The sequence below is a fragment of the Hyperoodon ampullatus genome (assembly GCF_949752795.1).
Source record: "Hyperoodon ampullatus genome assembly, chromosome: 6".
In the NCBI taxonomy this organism is placed as follows: Eukaryota; Metazoa; Chordata; class Mammalia; order Artiodactyla; family Ziphiidae; genus Hyperoodon; species Hyperoodon ampullatus.
In genome coordinates, this window is record NC_136919.1 from 10,976,556 (window position 1) to 11,000,325 (window position 23,770).

General features: G+C 58.8%; 1 protein-coding gene across 1 annotated transcript; it reads left to right on the forward strand.

Annotated features, from left to right (window-relative positions):
- Positions 1 to 2,260: 2,260 nt before the first annotated feature.
- Positions 2,261 to 22,471, forward strand: NR5A1 (nuclear receptor subfamily 5 group A member 1; the record flags this gene model as incomplete). The annotated part of the gene is made up of 6 exons (XM_079706035.1): positions 2,261 to 2,371; positions 2,514 to 2,655; positions 4,699 to 5,324; positions 12,546 to 12,665; positions 14,557 to 14,704; positions 22,224 to 22,471. The coding sequence occupies exons 1-6, from the start codon at positions 2,270 to 2,272 to the stop codon at positions 22,469 to 22,471; spliced, it is 1,386 nt and encodes a 461-aa protein (XP_079562161.1). The 5' UTR covers positions 2,261 to 2,269.
- Positions 22,472 to 23,770: the final 1,299 nt, after the last annotated feature.

Sequence of the window (23,770 nt, forward strand, 5' to 3'; positions counted from 1 at the left end):
TCAAGGAGGAGAAAGAGCTTGTCCCAGGTCTCCCAACTGGACGCTCTGTGCTTTGCCAAACGCCACTTCGGTTCATCCGCACGACCACCCTTAAGGAAGTCCAGTCATCATTCCCACTTTACAGATGAGGAAACTGAGGACCACAGAGGGGAGGAGATTTGCTTAAAAATCCAATGAGGAAATGTGCCTGGGCCGGGGGAGAACCCAGTTTCTACCCTTGAACCCATACCTTGGCCACGGCCCCCCACGTTCGCCCTACCTACTTTCTACGCTGTCAAACGGCCAGCGCCCCCAGCGTGGCCCTCGCCAAGACTAAGCTGGATTTGCAAATAGGGACTGGCCTCCTTTCACCGCAGGCGGGTGGCCCGAGGCTCCCAGGCGCCTAGCACCTGCTCGGATTCCGGGGTGCCCGGGCTCTGGGAGCCGGGATGGGGATGTGGGGCGACAGGGTGAGGGGAAAGGCATGAACCCGTCTAGGGGGCGGCGGAGGGCGCGGGCCCGGCCGCCGCCCCCGGATACCGAACGCGCTGATATGGAGGGGACGGCCCCTGAACCCGGCGCAGTGGGTTCGCGCAGCAAGCACTGGCGGCGGAGGGGCCCGGGTCCCAGGTGCGCCTCAGAGCGGCCCTGGAGGCGGCGGGGGCGGGGAGGCGGGGTGGGGGAGCGCCGGGGCCCCGCGCCGCCAGCCCCGAGCCCCCGCCTCCTCGCCCCCGGCCCGAGCGGCCGTCATCGCGGGCGGGCGGCGCTGCGCCCGGGTGCGGCTCATCGCCGGCAGCGGCGGCGACGCGGCCAGGCGGTGCGGGGCTCGCGCTGGCGGGACGCGGGGCGCTGCTGCTCCCAGGAGCCGCCAGGTGGGCACCGGGCGGGCCGTAGCCGCCGTCGCGCCCCTTCGCGCTGCCCCGGCCCAGGCTCTGCGCGCTTCCCTTCTGGGGACTTCGACTCTCCGCCCGAGGTCGCTCCCCCCGCCTCGGGCTCGGCCTCTCTCTCGGGGGCCCGCGGGGTCTCCGCCCGAGGTCTCAGCGACTCGCGCCCCGCTAGCGGCTCCACGCCCTGCGCCCGCTGTCCCCGCTGCGCCCTCCTCGCCGGCTCTCCGCCCGATGTCTCGGTCTCGGCGGCACGGACTCGTTGGCACGGCCTCGGTCGGTCTCGGTCTCGGTGGCTGCCGCCCGCGGGCTTTGTCTCTCCCGGCCTGGGGGCCCGGCGGCTCCGCGTTTTCGGGCTCTCTGCACGGGCGCCGTCGTTCTCCGCCTCTCTCAGCTCGAGCCCATGTCCGGGTCCGACTCTGCCGGGCCGCGCCTCTGAGCTCGGGGCCCGGGTCCGACCGATTTCCGTGCGTCTTGCCGTCCCCGACCCCCTGGCCGGGCACCTCCGTCTCTCCAGGTTTTCTCTCAGTGTCTCTGTCACGCTCTCTGCCTGGGTATCTCCCAGATTTCTCTTGTCTCTCCGGTGTCTCGGTCTGTCTCTCCGTCTATCACTGTGTCTCTCCCAGGTTTTCTCTTTGGGCCTCTGTCTGACAGTGTCTCTGATCTCTCTATCTCTCTCTTTCGTTCCCTCTCTCCCCCCGCTCCCCACTCTCTACCATCTCCCTAGCTCTCCGTCGTTCTCATCTCCCCCAGGTTTTCTCTGACTGGGCATCAATGTTTCTCTGTCACTCTCGGATTTTCGTTGTCTCTGTCGCCCCGGGGAACTCTCTCCGTTAAGCAGCGTCGGTCGGTGTCTCTCGCTCTCTTTTCTGCCCATCTCTCGGTCTCTCTCAGACTCTGCCTCTGTCTCCCTCATCCCTGTCCGATACCCAGAACGCTTGGGCCCCACTCCGACCGGGTTCGTTGGCATCACCCCGGCGGGCGAGACAATCTCGTTTTCTCAGAATCGGGGTTTTGTTCTCAAACGAACGAATCCGGATCAAAGCGCATTTAATCCGAGAGTCCCAGATCGGACGCGGCGGGGGGCCGCTCAGGAGGAGCCCCTGGGAGGGTTGGGGAGCGCGCGGGGCGGAAGTGTGGGGACAGGGTCAGCAAGGGCCCGGCAGGGGAGCTGCTCCAGGCACGCGTGCTGCGGGCTGCTCAGGGCGCTCTAATAGGTGGCCTGCAACGGGCGCCCTCGACCACTGGCGCTGTGGTGGGGACCGGGGGCCGGGCCCATAAGGAGGGCACCCTGGGGCGCGCGGCCGCGGTGGTGCAGGACCCGCCGGACCCAGGTCCGCGGCGCTGCCAGTCGCAGTCCCGCCCGCGATGAGCCTCTCCTCCCTCCACAGGCGGACGCCGCGGGCATGGACTATTCATACGACGAGGACCTGGACGAGCTGTGCCCCGTCTGTGGGGACAAGGTGTCCGGCTACCACTACGGGCTGCTCACATGCGAGAGTTGCAAGGTGAGCGGGCAGCTGGCCGGCAAGGGACCGGCGTGGAAGGCTGGCGAGCAGCCGGCGGGAAGCGGCGGAAAGCCCTGCTGGGAAGTGCAGGGAAGGGGAGACGGGGCCTGTCCCCTCCCGTGCTGACTCCCCTCTCCCCCAGGGCTTCTTCAAGCGCACGGTGCAGAACAACAAGCACTACACGTGCACCGAGAGCCAGAGCTGCAAGATCGACAAGACGCAGCGCAAGCGCTGTCCCTTCTGCCGCTTCCAGAAGTGCCTGACAGTGGGGATGCGCCTGGAAGGTGCGCACGCCGCTCCTCCTACCCCTGACCTCTGATGGCGAGGGGGCAGGGGGTGGGGGTGGGAGAAGGCGTGAGGGGAGGGTACCATAGGTCTTCTTAAAGTTTCTGGGGCCAGGCGATTAGCCCCTCATGTGACATTAGGGCCCTGATCTCTATGGGGGAGGGGTGAGAACTGATGTCGGTCTGGGTGAAGGGATGCATGCAGGACCAGCTTGGGATGGCTTGAGAAGCATCTAAAAGTGAACCTCAGAGAGATGACCCTCTCCCCAGCCCTGTAGGCAGGGCAGCACAGGGCAGAGCCCCCCAGAGCTCCTCCCTCTGCCAGGAGTTCTGTCACACCCCCACTGACATCCCATACCAACCAGAGCCAAGGTTTTCAATACCTTTACTGGAGTTCAAGTCCCAGTGCCACCACTTACAGGCTGGGTGACATTGGGCAAGTTCCTTAACCTCTCTGAGCTGCAGACTCCCCATCTGAAAGATGGGCCTAAGAGTAACGCCTTCCTCCTTGAGTTAGTGAGAGAATTGTATGAAAAGCTCCTAGCATGGTGCCTGGAATGTAGAAAATGCTCAACAGGTTAGCTATTACTGTTATTCTTATTTATGTTATTATCTGTCCAGCATCACTGTGCAGCCTGCACTCACTCAGACCACCCATCTGTTCATCTGTCCATCCATCCACAAGATTCACTCAGTTATTCACTCAGCAGGTTTTAGCCAGGCCCTAGAGGGCTGGGTAATGGAGAAAAATCGCCCCCAGAGGACCCAGGCCCATCCTTGTCTCCCCACCCCCACCCCTAGCTCTCTGTCCGGAGGGGAGGAAAACGTTTTAGCAGGAAAAACTCAAACTCTTTGAGGGTGGACAGTCATAGGCTTCCACCCCGCTGGCCCCAGCCGGGCTGTGTGCCGAGCAGGCAGCTGTTGGTTAAAGTTTTTAAACAAAGTAGAAGGCCCCTGGTGGCTCTGAGAACTGCAGGCCACAAGTCCTGTCACCTAGAGGAAGGGCCCCTGATGGAAGGGGGATATCCTGTCCTGTCCAGAGAGCCCATGTGCCCAGCACCAGGTCCTGAGGGGCTCAGAAGAACTGGTTGTTGTGAGCTGCAGAAACCCCTCGCGGGGCCTGAGGGAGTGAAGCAGGGCTGCCCACCCCCATGGCAGGAAGGTTGGCTGCATGGGCCCCGGAGACACGTCCCTTGCTGAGCACCGCCCTCTTCCTCCTCCTCTCTCCCTTCTCCTGGAGCCCAGGGTGGGGTCCTGTCTGAGCAGGGGCTGGGGCCACACTTCGGCTGCAGAGACACACCTGTTGGGTCCGGCTGGTGACACATTCTTGGCCAGGTGGAGGGACATCTGGTCAGCAAGGGAGGTGGTCCCTTCCTGCCAGCATAGAGCCCCAGTCAGCCCTAAACTCAGCTTCAGATTTGAAGGCAGCGGCAAAAACCCGAGTCATTTTGAAACAGGGATTCAACAGAGTCAGGCAGTCAGTCAAGAAGCAGCTGGACACTGGGGACCCACCTGTGAACAAGGCTGACCAGAGCCCACTTCCTGTCACCATCTCAGGCCCTATGCTGGGCACCTGAACCCCTGCTGAGCCCCCAGAAGCTCTCAGCCTGGGTCCATGGTACAGTAGCACTCAGCAGGACGAGAGTGGGCAAGAGACAGGACATCCGGGACAAGAACAGTGGCTGCTACCTGGGTGAATCCAGGAACACTTTGGGTGTTTAGTAGGCATGAGAGAAGGAAAGGGTTTGAGGCAGAAAGAATACCAGAGGCAGGGTGGAGGAAGTGCCAAGCAGAGGAGCAGAGAGAGTAAGGTGGAGTGGAAAGAACACAGGGTCTCATGGTGGGCGGCGGGGGGATGATGGAGAGGTGAACAGGGCCTTGAACGCCGGGTTAGGGAGATTGACTTCCTCTGAATGCCAGGTTAAGGGCACTGGAGGAGCCATGAGAGGTACTGAGCTGGAGAGTGACCCAGTCAGATCGGTTTGGGGTAGTATGGCGGGTGGCCTGGAGCCGGTGAGCCTACCCCTCTGCCTCTGCCCACAGCCGTGCGCGCTGACCGCATGCGGGGCGGCCGGAACAAGTTTGGGCCCATGTACAAGCGGGACCGGGCCCTGAAGCAACAGAAGAAGGCACAGATTCGAGCCAATGGCTTCAAGCTGGAGACAGGCCCCCCAGTGGGGGTGCCCCCGCCGCCCCCTCCCCCGCCGGACTACATGCTGCCCCCTGGCCTGCATGCACCTGAGCCCAAGGGCCTGGCCTCTGGTCCACCTGCTGGGCCACTGGGCGACTTTGGGGCCCCAGCGCTGCCTATGGCTGTGCCCAGCGCCCACGGGCCACTGGCTGGCTACCTCTATCCTGCCTTCCCTGGCCGCGCCATCAAGTCTGAGTACCCGGAGCCCTACGCCAGCCCCCCACAGCCCGGGCCGCACTACGGCTACCCAGAGCCCTTCTCCGGAGGGCCTGGTGTGCCCGAGCTCATCCTGCAGCTGCTGCAGCTGGAGCCAGACGAGGACCAGGTACGGGCGCGCATCGTGGGCTGCCTGCAGGAACCGGCCAAAGGCCGCCCCGACCAGCCTGCACCCTTCAGCCTCCTGTGCAGGATGGCTGACCAGACCTTCATCTCCATCGTGGACTGGGCACGCAGGTGCATGGTCTTCAAAGAGCTGGAGGTGAGTCCCTCCTCCCACCTGGCTGGCCGCTGGTTCTGGGGTGTCGCCTCAGCTGCCCAAGTCTCAGTCTTGGCCACCCCTTGGGTGGGGCTCTCCTGCCCACTGGCTTCAGGCCCTGTCCGGGGACAGGGAGGCCACACTGGGGACATGAGGAGTGTTTCTGGTCCATCACAGCCTTCCTTGTCCCTGTCCCGCCTCCTCACTCACCCCTCCCTCTTTCTCCTTCTCTGTTCCCTGAGTGTCTATCTCTCATGGCCTCTGGTTCTTTCACCTCTGCCTCTGTCTCTTTCTGTTGTCTCTCTTCCTGGTGTGCTATCTCTCTGCTTCCCTGTCTCTCTCTAGGCCCTTCAGTCTTTGTCTCTTTCTCTCCCAGTCTGAGTCTCTGTCGACATTTATCTTTCTTTCTCTGAGACCCTGGGCTCTCGCAAAGGACTAGCTCAGTCCTTGGGAGGCTGTCTCTGGTTGCCCCAGCCCAGTGTCAGGAAGAGGGTCCAAGCCATCCTGTCCTCTCATTTGGAGAGGCCACCACTCCCTGCTAGCCTCAGGTATCACAGAAGGGGTCTTAGTATCTCAGAGTTTGGGATGCTTCTCCTTCCCAGCTAAGGTGAAAGATCTTACTGTCCCTGCATGTCTCATGCACGATCGTTAGTCCCACGTGTAAATGTGTGTGTCTGTGTGTGCAGGGAGTGCTAGGTGGGAGGGTAAGTGGGGGATTGCAGGACCCGCCCCTCATCTTCCAAATGCCTCGGCTGTAAGGCCTTCCATTCCCCTGGGTTGAGGTACCTGCGGCTAAAGTAAGCAGGAAAGCAGCAGGAGAAACTAAGGACAGACAAGGAAGAACTTCCCATTCACCCTGCCTAGTGGTTTGAAGCACCTGAAGACTGGGAGCTGCCCCTCTAGTGCCCTGGCTCCCTATGATCAGGGTTTCTGCCAACTTCAGAGGCCCCCCCTCCCCCAAGCCTGGCCAAGCCCATCCTCCCTGGCCTAGACGGAGACATGATAGGCCTTTAGTTCAGGCCTATTGATGTTTGCCTTTCCCAGGTCAGTCCCCTTGGCTGTTCTGGGACTGGGTGTAAACAGCAGGGCCTGTTGCCCTCCCTGCTTGGGGCCACTGCAGCCTTGAGCTGCACTGTCAGTGCTGACGCCACTCAGGCCTGGGCTTCCTCCAGGGACATGTGGCCGGATGGGCCAGGGGTACTGTCTGCAGGGTCTGGGCTGGGCATGGGGGTCAGGGGGGATAAGATGAAGCCTGGGCACTGTGAACCCTCGAGGCATCATGGAGCTGGGCGCCTGGGTTGCTCTGGGGCCCAGAGCAACCAAGCATTGGCTGTAACGCCTTCTGCTTCTACTGTGGAGGGCCTGTCGTGGCTGAGGTCTGGGGATGTGCCGGGTGTCTGTCATGGGGAGGGACTTCTCACCCCTGCCCCCTCTCTAGGCTGACCTCATGGGTAGAACAAGAGGCAGGGCCTCAACCAATCCCAGGTGCCTTCCACTCGTGGCTGGAGGCCCTGGTATGGGAGGAGGATCCCAAGACCCTTCGGTTGGTTGCCAGCTTTCCCTCCAGGCTTCCCATGAGCCCCCAGTTCAGAGGGGAGGAGGAGCAGAGCATTCCTGGCCTTCCAGAATCCTGGATCCAGGGGCAGGGCACTTCCTCTGGCCGCCTTCCTGGTCTCTCGGGGTTTTTCACGCAGGATGGGAAGGGCTTTTGTCCAAGCTTAGCTGAGTGTTTTTTCCTGCTTCTGGTTTCTCTGTGGTCCAAACCTTCCTGCTTCCCCTTCCCAGAGTCTCTGAATCAAGCCCAGGAATATATGAACCATCGTTACCAGCCTCTGTAAAGGAGCCTTGCAGATAAGTACCAGCCCAGCCCTTAGAGGGCCTCTCACCAGCCATGTGGAGCTTCTTTCCCACTGGTCCAATAAGCGCTGGGCTGATGTCTATTTGCAAAGCCAGAGGTAGGGAAGCAGAAAAGTGTGAGGGGAGCTGAGTGACTGTTCTCTCTCTTTTAAAAAAAATATTTATTTATTTATTTATTTGGTTACAGCAGGTCTTCGTTGCAGCAGGTGGGCTCCTTAGTTGCAGCACATGGGCTCTTTAGTTGTGGCATGCGAACTCTTAGCTGCGGCGTGCATGTGGCATCTAGTTCCCTGACCAGGGATCGAACCCGGGCCCCCTGTGTTGGGAGCATGGAGTCCTATCCACTGTGCCACCAGGGAAGTCCCTGTTCTCTCTTTTGACTGACCATTCATTCCTCACCTCCGGGCAGGACACAGCAGACAGCAGAGGGGGCTCCCTAGCTCTGAGAGTGGGGTAGCCCTTGGCCTGTGCATAGGGACACTGAAATGAATTGGACCCAGGAGGTTGCCAGGCTAGAGGAAGAGACAGACATGCACATAGGTAATGCCAACACAGGGTGCCCGGGGCTCTGACAGCAGTAGAAAGGGGCCAAGGGAGGCCAGCAGGAGAGCAAATGGCTCTGTGTTAGAAAGTCAGGGAAGGTTTCTTTGATCTACACCTCTCCAGAAAGCAGTCTGAGAAGGTTAAGGGCGTTCTGGCAAAGGGGACAGCAGAAGACCCAGAAGTGTGAAAAGGTACCATGTGTCAGGGAGTCCCAGGTGGTCTTATGAGGCAGGGCTGGAGAGGTAGGCAGAGTCGGAAGCAGAGCTTGGACCAAGAGTAGGTCCTTTGGCAGTGGGTGACGGACAGCCTGCCTGGGAAGGGCAGGCTCCCACCACAGAGCCTGAGCTCTCCCCAGAGGCTTGCTCAGCCCTCTGTGATGCTGATGATGTCTTGCTGTCCAGGGGAGAGACTGGGGTCTTTGCTGAGCTGATATTGGGGCTCCAGATGCCCTTTGGGGTTGTCCTCCTCCAGCCTCTTTCCCAGCTTGGATGTCCCTCTGCCTCCAATTTTTTGGGGGGAGGTGGGGCAGGCCGTGCGGCACGCGGGGTCCTAGTTCCCTGACCAGGGGTCAAACCTGTGCCCCCTGCAGTGGAAGCACAGTGTCTTAACCACTGGACTGCCAGGGAAGTCCCTCTGTCTCCATTTTTCCACCTCATGCAATCACGGTGTGTTAGATCTGACATGGTGCAGAGGTTAGTAACATACACCAGAATCAGAGAGGCCCGTGTTCAAGTTCCATATCTGCCACTTATCTGGTGCGAGACTTTGGGCAAGTGACTTTACTTCTCTGGGCCTCAGTTGTCCCTATCTGTAAAAAAGGGGGAGTTGAAATAGTAGCCACCTCTTAGGGTTGTTGGAAGGGCTTAGTGAGCTAGGGAAGGTAAAGAATTTAGCACAGGGTGCAGCGCCCAGGAAGTGTTCAGTGAGTGGGGGCAGTGGCTCCCTCCCTCGCTGGGCCCCTCTGCAGCGGTACCATTGAATCTAACCTTGCAGGTGGTAGACAGGTCTGGCCAGGAAGAGGGAGAAAAGATACATCGTGTCCACGCTCCTCTGAGCACTAGAGCTCTGGGAGAAGACGGGGGCCCACCTTGCCCTGGGCTTCCAAAGCAGCTTCATACCTGCAAGGTAGCAGAAACTCACCTGTACATACTGCTCAGTGGGGGCAGGGTGTAGGCCCAGGCAGGCAGCCTCTGTGCACAGTCCCCGGGAAGGACAGCTGGGAGGATGCAAGACAGGAATCAGGGAGGTGGAGGCGAGGGCCAAGAGTGCCTAATGACCCATCTTGACATCAGTTCACCCTTGACATCCAGCTCCGAGGCCCCCTATTGGCAACAGATTTAACTGCTTAGATATATGGTTTCATGTAAGTGGCAGTAACTCTGTCAGTCCTGGACTGACAAATGACAGCCCGCCAACCACTCGGCCGGGACAGCGCTGTGGCCAGCCCGCGGCTTGTCAGCCACTGGAGAATTACAGAGCCCACTGGCCTTCGACCGCCAGACTGATCAGACCCCAGGGGGCTCCGGAGGGGGGCCTGCTGGGAAGGAGGTCATCTCAGCACGCATAAATACCCCGTCTCCGAGGCAGGCTGCAAAGTGTCAAGGCTCCAGGAAGATTTGTGGCAGACCGGCAGGAGGGGTGGGCGGCTGGTGGGCCCAGCAGACAGGCCAGGCTGATGAGGGACCCCGGGGCCAGGACTGCACATGTCCTTGTTCTCGGGGTGGCAGGGCAGACTGAGGGTAGAGGAAGAACCTTTTGCTTAGGGAAAAGCCCACGGAAGGTGAAAACCAACCCTCTTTGGTTAAGTGAGCCTCTTAGCCACCTGCTTTCCCATGGAGAGGGGCTGGCAGCTAGGGCCCTCTGGTTTTCTTTTAAATAAAAAGGGGAGTGTGTGTGTGTGCCTGTGTGTCTGTGTGTCTTTGTGTCTGTGTGTCTGTGTGTGTGTTCATCTGTGTGGGGAGTGTTTGGAGTTTGGTGTCTTTATGTGTCCATCTAGGGGAAGAGCTAGTAAAGAGTCTGGAAGGCACGATAGCTTGGCTGGTGGGGAGGGGAACCCAGGCCAGGGCAGAGTCCCCAGAATAGCTGACCATGGGTTCCCAGAACCCTTCACGACTGACACTGCTGTGCTCATATATTTTCCCTAACCAAAAGAGAGAGGATTTATTTTTTTTCCATTTCTCAGAATAGGAAATCAGGGCAGGAGAGGGTGTGTGACTAAGTGGGAATCAGAGGGCACAGGGCACCAAAGCCCAGCCACCGTAGTGCATCTCTCTGCCCTGCACCCCTATCAGCCCCGTGGGCAGGGCTGCCCCCACTCCCGGGGTCTGAGGTCTGGGTACAGAGTCTGCTCCCAGGGCTTGGCCAGCCGGGTCACTGTGACCCCTTCTGCTTTCTGCCCAAAGCTCAGTCAGCTTATCTCCTAATTCTCCCCCTTATCTCTTGCGCTTCCACCTCCCCACCCCCTGTTCCTTTAATTCAGGCACAAGGGTGTCTGCTCCCTAGGGCCCCAATGGGTGGGGGGCAGAACCCAGCCCTGCACGTCCTCCCTCCCCCTCTGCCTCCGCCTGGGTTGCCCAAAGTGGGCCAGTGCGACTCCCGGACCAGGCACCTCCTGCTTGGGCTCCAGGAGTGCCAGCCCCCCCGCCCCCCAAGAAGAGCAGCCCAGGCGGGTGGTCTGTGCAGAGCCCAGCTCCCTGCGGTTACCTGAGGGGAGCCTCTGCTTCCTCATCTGTAATGGGCAGGGCTGAGGAGTGTCGGGGCGTGCTGGGAACGGGGGCTGGTCTAGGTGCTCACTGAGCCTTGCCTCCCTCCTTGGAAGCTGTGATGGGGAGGCTCTCTGGGGACCGGCCACTTCCTGAGGCGCGATAAGGCGAGGTGTCTTTGCGATGCATCCTTGCCTGGTTCTCAGTCTCTCCCGGCCCCTCCCATCCAGGGCTACCTGTGGCTGAGCCTCGGGTCCCCCTGGTTGGGCTTCCTGTTCTGACAGTAATGGGGCTCTAGGACGGACCTTCTGCTGGGAGATGGAGGGGGAGGTATGGGTTCTTGACACGGAGGGGAGGGGAGGAGGGGAGGGTGGGAGGCCGGGGACTCAGAGCAGGATAGAGACAGACTCTTCCTCTTGTTCTCAGCCACACAGGCTGGGGAAGGGCTGAGCAGGCGAGGCCTGGAGGAAGCCTGACTGTGTGTCCAGCCGCTCACTTTGCTCTTTGTCCACTTTTCTCTCCCTTTGTCTGTCTGCGGACAGGCCCCAGGGCCACTCCCAGGAGAGGAGCAGAGCAGAGGGGAGGAGGGGGCTTCTAGCCCCCGAGAAGAGAGAGCCGTTGGTCAGGCCTGGGCCAGTTCCTTTTCAGGCCAGGGGCTGCCTGGGCTACTCTTCTCTCCAGGTTGGGGGTTGTTCCTCCCAGACCCCACAGGTGTCAGGGAAGACAGTGGCATGAATGGTGCCATCAGATGCTGCAGGTGCCATGTCCAGAGGATGGGGAGGGCTTCGTAGGTGAGGTAGTGATCCTGCCGTGAACTCTAGGGTGGCAAGGGTGGGTCTTCCTGCACACCTAGTGTCAAGAGCAGAGATGAACTAGACAGAGCCGTGTGACCTTGGGTAAGTTACTTGACCTCTCTGAGCTCAGTGTCCTCTCTCCATGGATTGGGGATAACACTAGTACCAACTACAAAGGCTTGTGGAGCTGCAGCACAGTGACTGTCAGCTAACGTGATTTGCATCCACTGTAGGGCATGGCCCAGGAAGGTGCCTGGGGGGTGCCCGTTGGGTCGATGGCAGCTGGCTGATGAGCCACGGATGCCGAAAGGAACTGGAGTCTGCACTGTGTCCTCCTAGGGTGACACGCTGCACCCAGCGCAGTTCTGAACACCCAGGAGTGTTCAGTATTTGTCACTATGGAGAGTTGTGGATGGAGAATGCCAGCCGTGGCCCTGGCCTGACTCTGCTTCTCTGTGACCTCAGGAGAGTCCCGTGCCCTCACTGGGTGGCAGATTCTTCATGTGGAAATAGGAGTTTAGGCCAGGAGATCCCTAAGGGCCCTTCTGGCTCTGGCAGCCCATGGTCCTGAGTCCCACTTGTCACTGTCACGAGGGTCTACTCTTGCCATGCTAGAATGTGGCGATCCCTCAGACTGGAGGAGAGTCCCTGCCCTCACACTGAGTGCCCCTCAGTGCAGCCTGGGGATTCAGAATCGGCTCCGTGTGCCCTTCTATTCCTGCTTCTGATGTAGACCGTTGCCAGCCACCTGCTCATTCCGTGGGCCGGACCTCCTCTCTTCCCATGAACTTCAAAGCTCTGCACAAGACTGCGAGGAAGCCCTCTGTTTTCTCTACGTGGCTCCTTTTTGAGTGATTCAGGCTGCTGGAGATGTGACCACAGGCCAAATGGGCACAAGGAAAAATTAATACAAATCTTCCCTCGCATTTAAAGGAATCCTTCACAAAGCACTTCCGTGGACATTATTCCGTAACATTTATTGAGGGCTTAATATGTGCCAGACCGCCTTCTAATACTTTGCCCACTTTCCAGATGAGAAAACTGAGGCCCAGAAAGGTTACAGAACTTGCTTAAGGTCATACAACTTGTAAGAGGCAGAGCCGGGGCCTGAGCACCTCCGTTGGACCCTCTTATTATTTTGCTAGACCCCTGCCACACTTGGATGAAGAAGACACATGGGTAAACTGGACACAGAGGTTGGGCAGCTTGCCCAGGTCACATACGCAGTTGAGCTGCTGAACTCAGAGCTGGGAGGAGGAGGGGCGAGGAGACGGTCCCCAGCTGGACCGTGGCTGGACCCTGGACCCCTGTGTGCCTCTTCCTTGCAGGTGGCCGACCAGATGACACTACTGCAGAACTGCTGGAGTGAGCTGCTGGTGTTCGACCACATCTACCGTCAGATCCAACATGGCAAGGAGGGCAGCATCCTGCTGGTCACTGGGCAGGAGGTGACCAGACCCTACTGCGCCCTGTCCTGACCCCCCACCACACATTTCCAGAATTCTGGGCCCAGAAGAGGTCCCAGGCCTCTCCAGGGCTGGCCCTGGGCACCACTGAATATCAGCCCTTTCCCCAGGTTCATGGGATACCCACCAGCCCGACCTCCCTCTGATCAGCCCTAGCTTCGACCTTGAGAGGAACCAGGCCCTGGGAGCCCTGCTCTTGGGGAAGCAGCTCAGGGATGCGGGGAGGGTCAGGGAGGCTCTTGGAGGACGTGATGGTGGCGCTGGGTAGTGAAAGAATAAATAAGGTCTGGTCAGGTAGTGACGGGGTGGAGGGGCAATCCAGACGCGCAGAGGAGGTAGCACGGGCCAGGCTGAGAGAGGCAGGTTAGGACTGCTGAGCTGCCGGGGGCTGCCGGTGTGCTGGGACATGGGTTTGGGAGGCAGGTGCCCTGTGGGGGCTGGGTTGAGGTGAGAGATAAGGCTGGAGGTGTGGCTGGGGGCTGGGATGGGCAAGACCTTGCAGGTTCTAAATCCTGAATGATAGATGGAAGGATGGATGGATGGATGGATGGATGGATGGATGGATGGATGGATGGATGAATGGGTGGGCAAAGGGGTCTGTGCCCCAAAGAGCTCAGAGTCAGAATTTGGGCACTCTTAGAGCAGGGAATTAGGGGCATGAGGATGGGAGGCAGGTGGGGTGGCTCCTGGAATCAAACAGGGAGCATCAGAAGAGTTTTAAGTGGGGAAGGGCACAGCCAAGTTGTATATGAGGAAGCACATGGAGGGGGCAAGATGGGGGGTGAGGAGGAAATGAAGGCAGCCACCCACTGCTCAGAACACTGGGGACCTGGGAGGGCACAATTCAAGGAGGAGGGGAGAGGAGGTGTGGGGGAAATGGAGGGAAGTAGGGAGAAGGAAAGGGAGGTTGATGCCCAGGGTCTAGCCTGGTGGAGGGAGCATCACTCCTGGGGGGGATACAGGAGGAGTGGGTTTCATAGGTGCTTTTGGGGAGAGAGACTGGAGACTGAGGCCCTGCTCCCCACCCCCTGCCTCCAACCCTTTGTCCTCATCCTCTGTTCTCACCTGGGTGTCTCAGGCCATCCAGGGCCAGCGGAATGCTGGTTGCAAGGATGTAACTTTGAGGCCACCTGGGAGAGCACATGAAGGAGTCTGAGGTGTGAGTGTCAGCCCCTGTCAACACGTGGGCGGAAGTCTCCGAGGTTGTGGGACAGTCCTGTGTGTGCGTGTGTGTGTGTGTTTGTGTGTGCTCCTGTATTATTGTGCAAACATCTCCACACACGTAAGTGGGTGGGTGTTGAGATCTGCCCGTCACCATGTCAGTGGGAACATATACACAGGCATGTCTGTCTGTGTTACCCTGTGGTGTGACCCTACAAGGGTGTGCGTGTGTGTGTGTTCACGTCCTGAAGCGGGTGGACAAGGCTGTGAGTGTGTCCCTCCATGTGTGTGAACGTGAGCTGAGGTGTGGCCACATCTGCAGTCCAGGTGTCCATGTGTGGGCCCCGGGTGGTCATGTGGCCGCATCCACGCGGATCCAGGCACGGCTGCCCCGCCCCCCACCCAGCGCGACGTGGTGCGCACTGCAGACACCACACAAAACACAAAAGCTGCTTGTACCACTGGGCCTGGCGGCGGCTCTTTGTGCATGAAGGACCCTTCAGCTCTCCCTCTGCACACACCTGCCTGGTGTCGGCTCTGCTGCGCGGGGGCCCTCAGCTCTGGACAGGGCAGTGGGAGCAGAGCTGGGGGCCTGAGGAGGTGCCGCTGGCTCAGCTCCAAGGCTGGGCACCCCTGACCCCCAACTTCCGACCAGTGCCTCCTATCCACACCCTCCCCTCGTGTCCCTGACCCCTGCCCTCTGCCCATCCAGGTGGAGCTGACCATGGTGGCCGCCCAGGCAGGCTCCCTGCTTCACAGCCTGGTGCTTCGGGCGCAGGAGCTGGTGCTGCAGCTGCACGCGCTGCAGCTGGACCGCCAGGAGTTCGTCTGCCTCAAGTTCCTCATCCTCTTCAGCCTCGGTGAGTGGGCTGAGCGCGGCCTGGCCTGAGGGTAGGGGGACGGGCTGGCAAGGAGACCCTGAGGTGGGGCTCTCCGATGGGGGCCTCTCTTAGTGAATAAAGGGGACCTGGCCCAGGGCCTGCTTCCTCTCTGGGCCTGAGTTTCTTTGTTTGGAAGGACAGAGGGCCAGGATAATGTCTAAGACTCGCCCTTGATGGGACAAGGAACCCTCCTGAGGATGTGGTAGATTCCCAGCTGACAGCCCTAGAAAAGTGCCGACGCCACCCCAGAAAATGCCCGTGTGATTTCAGGAGCTTCTGATCCCTGGCTCCCATCCTGAGGTCCCTGTGTTTCCTAATTCCCCGCTCGAAGGGTGTCTGAATTCTGACTCTGAGGTCTTTGGGGCCCAGACCCCTTTGCCCATTCATTCATTCATTCACTCATTCAAAAAAGACCCCAAATCCCTGTCTTCAAGGAGCTGACCTTCCACTGGGGAGAGAGACAATAAGCATAATATGATGAGTAAAATGTATAAATTAGTGAAATGATTCGTAAAATGTATAGCCTGGAAGATTTCGGTAAGTGCTAGGGAGGAAAACAAAGCAGGGCAGGAGCAGAGGGCCAGCCCAGCCCCCAGCTCGCCTGGCTCCCCAAGTGTCTGGTGTCTCCCTCCCTTTGCCCTCCTGACCCCGGCCCAGCCTGTGCCGCTCAGGTCTCCACCCTCCCTCTGAGCTCTCATCAGGTCAGCCTCCTTTTGTCCTCCTTCACCCAGCAAGCATGTCCCGTGCCCTCCCTGTGCCCAGCAATGCTGCGTTCACAGAGGTTTTCCCTGCTCTCAGGCGGCTCCCAGTCTGGGAGAGGCCTCCAGCCAGTGCCATCAGGGCTGAGACAGAGAGATGGGGAACCCAGAACGGGGAGCAAGGGATCTGCCGGGAAGGCTTCCTGAAAGGACATCTGAGCAGGGTCTTGAAGGATGAGTAGGAGTTTGTTGGGGGGGGATAAATCTTTTAGCAGAGGTGTAGATGGGATGGAAGGTTGGAACAGAGGGTCGTGAATGCCTTGTCACCTGGGGAGGGGGCAGGATCGAGACGCTGTCTTTGTGGCAAATGGCATCACAGCCACAGTCTGGCAAGGGTGTGCCTGCTCAAGAGTGGGGGCAGCTGGGGAAGCAGTGGGTAAAACAGCTGGGAGGGGGTGATTAGTGACGTACTGACTGGGGGAAGCCCTGTGTTCAGGCCGTGGCTGTATAACTTGGTGCCTGGGCTGGGCCTCCTGACTCTGCTGGCACAGCAGGTTGGTAGCTGGAGGGCGTATCGGCAAGGCTGCAGGGGTTGGTAGGGGTCGAGCATGCTGGGGGGTGAGGGCTGAATCTCAGGCAGCCAGTTAGGAGCCTGAAGCCCTTGGTAGGGCCTCAGGGACCCGAGCCAGGCTGGCTGCAGCTGGGGAAGCCCCCTTCCTTCTCTGCCTGCAGTGGTACCCTTCTCCCAATCTCAGTTTCACCAGAGCCACGGATGTGTGTGGTTTGGGGTGTGCAGGCTCCAGGGGTCATGTGCGTGTCTGTGCCTTCGTTTTCGCGCATGTATAGGATGTGAACTTTTATGGGCTAGTGGGATTTTATGTGTCATGTGGTGTGAACAATCTGTATATGGCTGAGTGGTGACTGGGGAGATGTGGAGATGTGAGGTATTTGAGGGGCGTGCTTGGGACACATTGTATTGTAGTGTGGATTCTGTGGTGGTTTGTGAGGTGATAGTTCTTGACCTGACCGTCGTCAAGAGGCCACTAGGAGGTCTTGGGGAGGGTGGGGCTGCCAGACACCAGGTTCCTTGGCCAGGGCTCCATCTTGGTGCCCCCTGCAGAGCAGGGACCTCGTCTTGGCTCTCCAGGCCACCCAGGGCCTGAGGCACATGCCTGCAGCCCTCAGCCCCTCTTCCTACCAAAGCCCCAGCACTGGGGACTGCCAGGCCCGGCACAGCCTTGGCCTCCACCAGGTGATAAATCCAGGATTCCTCCTTCTATGGGGTGTAGGGAGGACATCAAGGCTGAGCCCAGCCCTCTTCTCCTGGGTCCAGGCAAGGGGCTGTGCTCAGAACCATGAGTGCACAGCCTCTCCTGCACGCCAGGCTTCATCCTGGTTTCCAGAGGAGGCAGTTGGGGCCGGGAGACCAGGAGTGTCCACAGTGCTTGGCTGGAACAGGCTGGAGCGGGTGGGACGGAGGAGTGAGAGTGTGCACGTGTGTGTACACATGCGAGGCAGGGTGGAGCAGTGGTTAGGAAAGGGGACTAGCGATGGACCACCTGGATTCTAAATCTAGACTCTCTCTCTGTTTGTGGGCCCTTGAGCAAGTCACTCCCATCTCTGAGCCTCTATTTCCCCATCTGTAAAATGAACATCGTAATCATCTTTAACTTGCTATGAGATTTAATGAGAAAATTCCCCAAAATGTTCAGTGCGTGGCCTGGCCCCTCAGCGTATGCATCAGTATTGTTTCTATCATAGCCATCATTAAGTTCACGAGTAAATGAACAAGTTAGTGAATGAAGTGAAGGAAGGAACGAGTCTCTCTCCATCTTTATTGCACACTGTGTGTCTGGCACAGTGCCTTGTCTTTGGGGACAGTGACCCTCAGGGTGGGGGCCAGAAACTCTAGTGGTATTGGGGCTGTGAGGGGAGAAGACCTGGGACCCAGGCCTGTCCGAGCTCGTAGGTGTGCGGTGAGAGGAGCCCAGGGGAGCCACAGGGGCCTCTGGCTGACAGGTTCCAGGTGTGGAGAGGAGCCTGGGCAGTCCAGTGTGATCAGGGCTGGGCCAAAGAGAAGAAGACAACTATGCCTAGGATATCAGGGAAGTCTGCTTGGAGGAGGGGCCTCTGAGCTGGGCGTTGTAGTATGAGCAGGAGTGTTCTGGGTGAAACAAAGCAAGCAGCAGCAAGGGCATTCCAGACTGAAGGAACAGCTTGTGCACAGGGATGGGTGATCCTGAAAGTCTGGAAGTACCTGTGGGGCAGGGAGAGGGTGAGGAGGAGGCTGGAGAGGTGGGCAGGGGCTGAGCTGTGCAAGGCCTTGAATGCCAGGCCAGTACGTTGAAGCTTCCCTTGGGGAGGATTTTCAGCAGGGAGAAACATGATCAAGTTTGCATTTTGGCAAGGTCCTTCCAACTGCAGCATGGGAAAAGGATGGCAGGTGGCAACCCAGAGCCCTGCAAGAGGCTAGACGTGGGGCTGGGGTGAAGTGGATAAATTTGGGCAAGACGAGGGGGAAGATTTGCCCAGAGTCTGGAAGGTGGGAGGGGGCTACTCCCATGATCCCACCCAGACCACCAGAGCTGGGTCCCCAAGGGAACTGGGGTGCAGAATGGGGTGGCCACTTGCCCCTAGTCCTCCAGCTGGCATGCTGGGCATCACCCCGGGGCAGCGCCTCCCTGGGCTGCTTCAGCCTGAACTTGTGTGACGGCTGCCCCCCAACCCCTCCGCCCTTCAGCCCGCTCAGCGCCTCCTTCTTGCCTGCCTCCACAGAAGGGTGCCATTTGGTGTCTAAATAGCCGGCTCAGGCAGGCACGAAGGCAGGTAAGGAGGTTTAATTAAAATTAGTGCCTCTCTCCTGGCAATCACGGTGTTTATGAAGATGGGCCCGGCTGGCATTGTTCCGCAGAGGACTTAATAGAAGCTTAATGGATTGACCTAACATTCGATTTCCTGACTTGCATTGAGGCGGCGGCAGCAGCATTCCCTTAAGCGTTTGCAATTTACCCACTGCTCGTGCCAACAAAAGGCGGCCTGAATAGCAGCCCCACTCGAGGGGCCATTGTGCGCGGGGGCGCCTGCCTGAGTCACCGCTATTGGGACAACATTCTTTACGCCTTGCTGGAATGAAAGGATTATTCAAATATTCAATTAAACCGTGAAAAGGGGGCTTTTCTGAGAACCTGGGGGCCCCCGGCTCCGCAGAGCTAGCGGGCTGCTCTTGGGGGTGGGGTTGCCGTCTCCCAGCCCCCTCCTACCTCCCACCCCCCGGATTGCTGGGAGCTGAGCAGGCCCGGCTCCAGCCCGCGATGGCTCAAGGCCCAGAGCTGGGCAGATGAGGCCCAGTTCTTCGGTGCCCTGAGAGGAGGAGATTAATTTGCCCCCGTTTTGCAGATGACGGGAAACTGAGGCTCAGACTGGGGAAGGGACTTGCCCCGGGTCACCTAGCTGGTGGTGGAGCTGGGGTTTGAGCCCCTGACGCACGAAGGGGGCGTCTCCAGGTTTGTGTGTCTAAGGAAGGAAGGGTGTGGTGTCCCGAGGGATGCTGGCTCTGTCACATCCAGCATCCCAGAGAATCTTCACGACAGTCCCGTTAGAGGTAGGCTGGGAGAAGGGGCGTGACTTGACCACGTTCCTCTCCAAGAGGGCGTCCAGAGTAACCTTCCTGGGGAAACCAAGGACCCCAGGCTTGGTGGCCCTTGGACAGGACTCCTGAGTTGGATGGAACATAAAGTCATCACGTCATCTAATCCCCCAGGGACCAGGGTCCAGGCTTGACCCCGCATCCAGGCCTGACCCCGCCTCTGCTTACCCATAGTGCTTTGGAGCCAGAGAGATCTAGGTTTGAATACCTGCTCTGGTGTCTGTTGTGTGCTCCAGGCCTGCCCCACTGTCGCTGTGCACGGAAGACGCCCTTTCCTTCCTGCCTGGGTGTCTGTGGGGATTAAGTGATGGCGGGGGTGGGGTGGGGAAGGTGCAGCAGGTGCCGGGGAAACGGCTCTCCTGTCTTGTACTGTAGTGGCCAGGGCTCAATTAGTGACCGTGCTTCCCGCCCCCAGCCCTGTAGCCCACCTTGTGGGGGCGGTGGGGGTCTCCAGCCTCCTGAGAGCTGCAGGACCCGTAGAGCTGCTAGGAGGGAGGTGTCCCTGAAAGCTGTCCTTGTTCCGCACCTCCCCACCCTGCACTCCGCCCTGCTGTCCCTGTCACACTGCTGCTGGGAACAGTAAATCCTGGTAAAGCCGAGGCTCTGGTTGGTCCTCCCCAGCCCCCTCCCACTCCTGCCTCTACTGCAGCATCTTATCCCGTCCTCCCCGCACCCTCACCTGTTTCTTCTGGGCCCTTTTACTGCTGTGTGGCCTTGAGCTGGTCCCTACCCTTCTCTGGACCCCCAGCCTCCTATTGTAAATTATCAGAAGACAAGTAGGAGAACTGCCCTGGGGATGGTGGGGACGGAAGGTAGATTGGGATGGAAAGGGATGGGGCAAGTAAGAACCTCTTGCCCCCAGGAGATGCTAATTAGGTGGGGAGACTTCTCATGACCTTTGAGTTTATTTGGAGAGGGCCAGGCTAGGGAACAGGGCTGCTAGGTACAGTTGGACAGGTTGTTTACTGAACAAGGGCACCTAGTCAGGGGAAAGGTAGAGGCTGAAATCCAGCCTGCATGCCCCTCACCAAGCTGTCTTTCTGTGGACATGGGGGACCTTCTTTCTAATTGGCACCAGGTGCCTTAGGGGCTAATGGTGATCCCGGGGAGGCCAGGAAGAATATGACCCTGGCTCACTTACTGAATGAGGTGAGGGGGATGGGGACGAGGATGGGGGGAGGCCCCGATCCTGCCATACGCCCTGGGTCCAGCTTGGGTTTCCCTAAATCCGACTTTGGACAACACAGGCCTCGGCGGGCATGCTGGGGGCGGCTGGGGATCAGGGTTGCCAGGAGCGTCCAGCCCTCCTGACGCAGTGGGTGTTAAGAGGGATTAGAAGGGCCAAGGGCTGTGCATGCTGGGCTCCGGACTCCCCCGCAGCAGCAGGGCTGGGGGTGATGCGAACGCAAGGGAGGTGGATGGATGAACATCTTCTGAACCGCTGGACGACGCATCCCAGGCCTGGCGGGGCTCGGAGCGGGGGATGGGGACAGGTTCTGTGGATTCCTGCTGACTTTCAGCCCCTAGGCAGGGCACCAGCTGGAGATGCTGCCCAGGAGCTGAAAAAAGCCTGCAAGCAGTGATGAGGACTCCTGTGACAGGACACTGGCCCTCCATGGGCACCCCTGGGGGCCAGGCACCTGTGCAGTGCCCTGGCACCTGAGCTCCCCCCGCTGCAAGGTGGGCACGGCCCCTTTTGTAGCGGAGGAAGGCCTTCAGGTCGGGAGAGGACAGGACACAGGCCACCGATTCTAAATGGTGGGGCTGGGATTTGAACAACCATCCACTTCACGCTAAAGACACAATTTTTATTTCTTCACTGGACCTCCAGGACAGGGGATGCATTAATCACACTCCTCTGTCCCTGGTACAAATGATCATTGGTCCACGCAGAGCCACCCACCCGCCTCTCCCTCCCATCACCAACCGTCCCCTTTACGTTTAACTCGGCTCTTCTTGTTTGTCTCTGTTCTTACACAAGGTGCATGCTTTGTGCGCTAGTGTTTTTAATTTAAGTAGGCGGCTTTACCTTAGAGATCTCATTCTGGATCTCGCTTTTTTGTTTTTTATTCTCATTTTTTGTTTTTTTTCCCCTCAGCCCCATGCTTTTAATGGATGCTTTTCTCCATCCATTTGCTCAGTACTGTGTCTGCTCCATTACTTCTGTCTACTGCACAGGACTCCCGGGGATGCAGCCACCACCTGGCCATCCAGGCCACCTCCCCATCACCGTAAATATTGTTGCAGTGAACGTCCACGACCCCATGAGAAAATCTCCTTGGGTTACCAGAGCCTCTTGATTGGTCAGAGCATGGACCAGAGGAGTGCCTGTCACACCCTAGAACGGGGGGTGGGACCCCTCCACTCACAGTGCACCTCTCTGGTGATGGTGCCGATGGGCGATAGTGATGATGGTGGCGGGGTGGTGATGCTGATGGTGCCTACCCCGAGGATGATGGCAACAGGATGGTTTTGACCATGGGGCTGGGGATGGTGTTGTTCCTGGACGTGGTGAGAGTAGGAGTAATAATAACACTAACACACTGAGTCTTATGAAGCACCGGACACTGTTCTTCTGAGCACTTCCTACATATCAACTCCCTTAATTCTCACAACAATCTTGTGAAGTAGGCACTACTGCCACCCTGTTTTGCAGATGAAGGAATTAAGAGGTTAAATAACGTGTCCAGGGATACACCCGGTGAGGTTGGCGATGGTCTTGGTGATGACGGTGGGGTTGATGACAATGGCAGCAGTGGTGGTGACAGGCGCTTGTGGCTGGTGGTCACTGGTGGCCGTGTGCGTGATAACCGCAGGCCTGTTAGTGTCAGTGACTGCTGCTGATGGTGGTGTTCAGCCAAGGTGGTGATGGTGATGGTGATCATGGTGGTGACGGGAATGACGGTGGTTTGATTGTTGATGGCAGCAGTGACCATGTGTGTGAAAACCAGGGATGCTGGCATCGGTGACTGATGCTGGTGGCAGTGTTCATCAACAACGGTAATGGCGCCATGGTGGTGACGGGGAGATTGTGGTTCGTTGTTGTTGGTGGCAGTGCCCATGTCTTTGGTGATCATAGGGATGTTGGCGTTGCTGATGCCAGTGACGGTGCTGATGATGTGATGGGGCTGGTGAACGGCTCCTCCCTTTGCAGATGTGAAGTTCCTGAATAACCACAGCCTGGTGAAGGACGCTCAGGAGAAGGCCAATGCCGCCCTGCTCGATTACACCCTGTGCCACTACCCGCACTGCGGAGACAAGTTCCAGCAGCTGCTGCTGTGCCTGGTGGAGGTGCGGGCGCTGAGCATGCAGGCCAAGGAATACCTGTACCACAAGCACCTGGGCAACGAGATGCCCCGAAACAACTTGCTCATCGAGATGCTGCAGGCCAAGCAGACTTGAGCTTGGGCCAGTGACGGGGGGAAGGGGGGCCGGGGCCGGGGGAGGGGCCGCAGCACCCCTGTGGTCTCCAGATGGTTTATTTGATTATGCTGACCCAGGACCCCACCACGTAGGCCCCTGCCCCTGAGCTCTCTGAAGCCCTGCGTTTGGGAAGGTGGGTGAAGGTGGGCAGGGCCTGGCTGAGGTGGGGTCGTCTCCACAAGCCACTGGCACTTGCCTGCCACTCAGAGTGCCCCAGGGAGGTGGCTGCTAACCACTCCCTCCCTCCCCCTGCTCCCAGCTGTCTGTCCTGGAGTCTGGCGCACAGGCCCAGGGAGGAGGTTCGGCTTCCCTGGTGGGCCTCCATGTCCCTTGAGTCAGAGGTCATCCCTTCCCCCTCTCCTGGAAACAGAGGCAGAGAGAAGTTGAGCGGACATCAACTCGGTGGGGAGGGGGCTGGAGGAGAGGACCTCCAGGACTCCCTCCCGGAGCCCAGGAGGGAAGCCCTCTGTTTTGTAAACTAGGGATAACAGAGTTTGCAAAATTAGGCAAGGGACTGTTGGGCCCTAGAGGACCCTGGGAGACTGGTTAGGACCCAGAGACCTCCTCCCTAAACCTTCTATCCCGTCTGACGTCTGCAGGGGAGAATTTTGACATGTTATCTGCAAAGAATTTTGCTGCAATCATCTTTCTAACCCTCTCCCGGCAGAGGAGAAGTTTGGCACAATCAAAGTTCTAGCCCCACCCACGGTTGGCCCTCCAGGCTGGTATTTATCTGCAAAGCTGTAGTCAAGAAGTTTTTTGTTTGTTTGTTTTCATTTTATTTGTTTTTTAATTTAGATACTCCTTGAAAGGTGTGTATGTGGAGGGGCAGGGGACAGATTTGAGGTCTGGGACTGGGGATTAGCACCAAGACCAGCCCATGGATTCTTCCCAAACACCCTCAAACCAAGTACCCCATGGGTGGTGCTGGGCCATTATTTCTGAGCCCTCACTCCAATCCAGAGGAGAGCTTGCCCCCCACACCCCCACCCCAGCCCACTAGAGGACCGGCAGCCTGGCCTGTGGTGGGGCTCAGAGTCTCTGTGGGTGGGAATCTGGGTGATCGTGGGGAGGATGTATGGGTCTCCAGATCAGGGACATTGCTGATGAGCCGTCTTTCACTGGCCCCTCCCATTGGGTTCCTTACTGTACACCCTTGAAGCTGGGCCTCAACTCCCTGGCCTCAACTCCTGTCCTGTGTCCTAAAAGACACTCTCCAGGGCCAGACACAGGGCGGGGCCTCAGCTGTCCTCTGTCGCCGGGCTGGGCATCCAACTG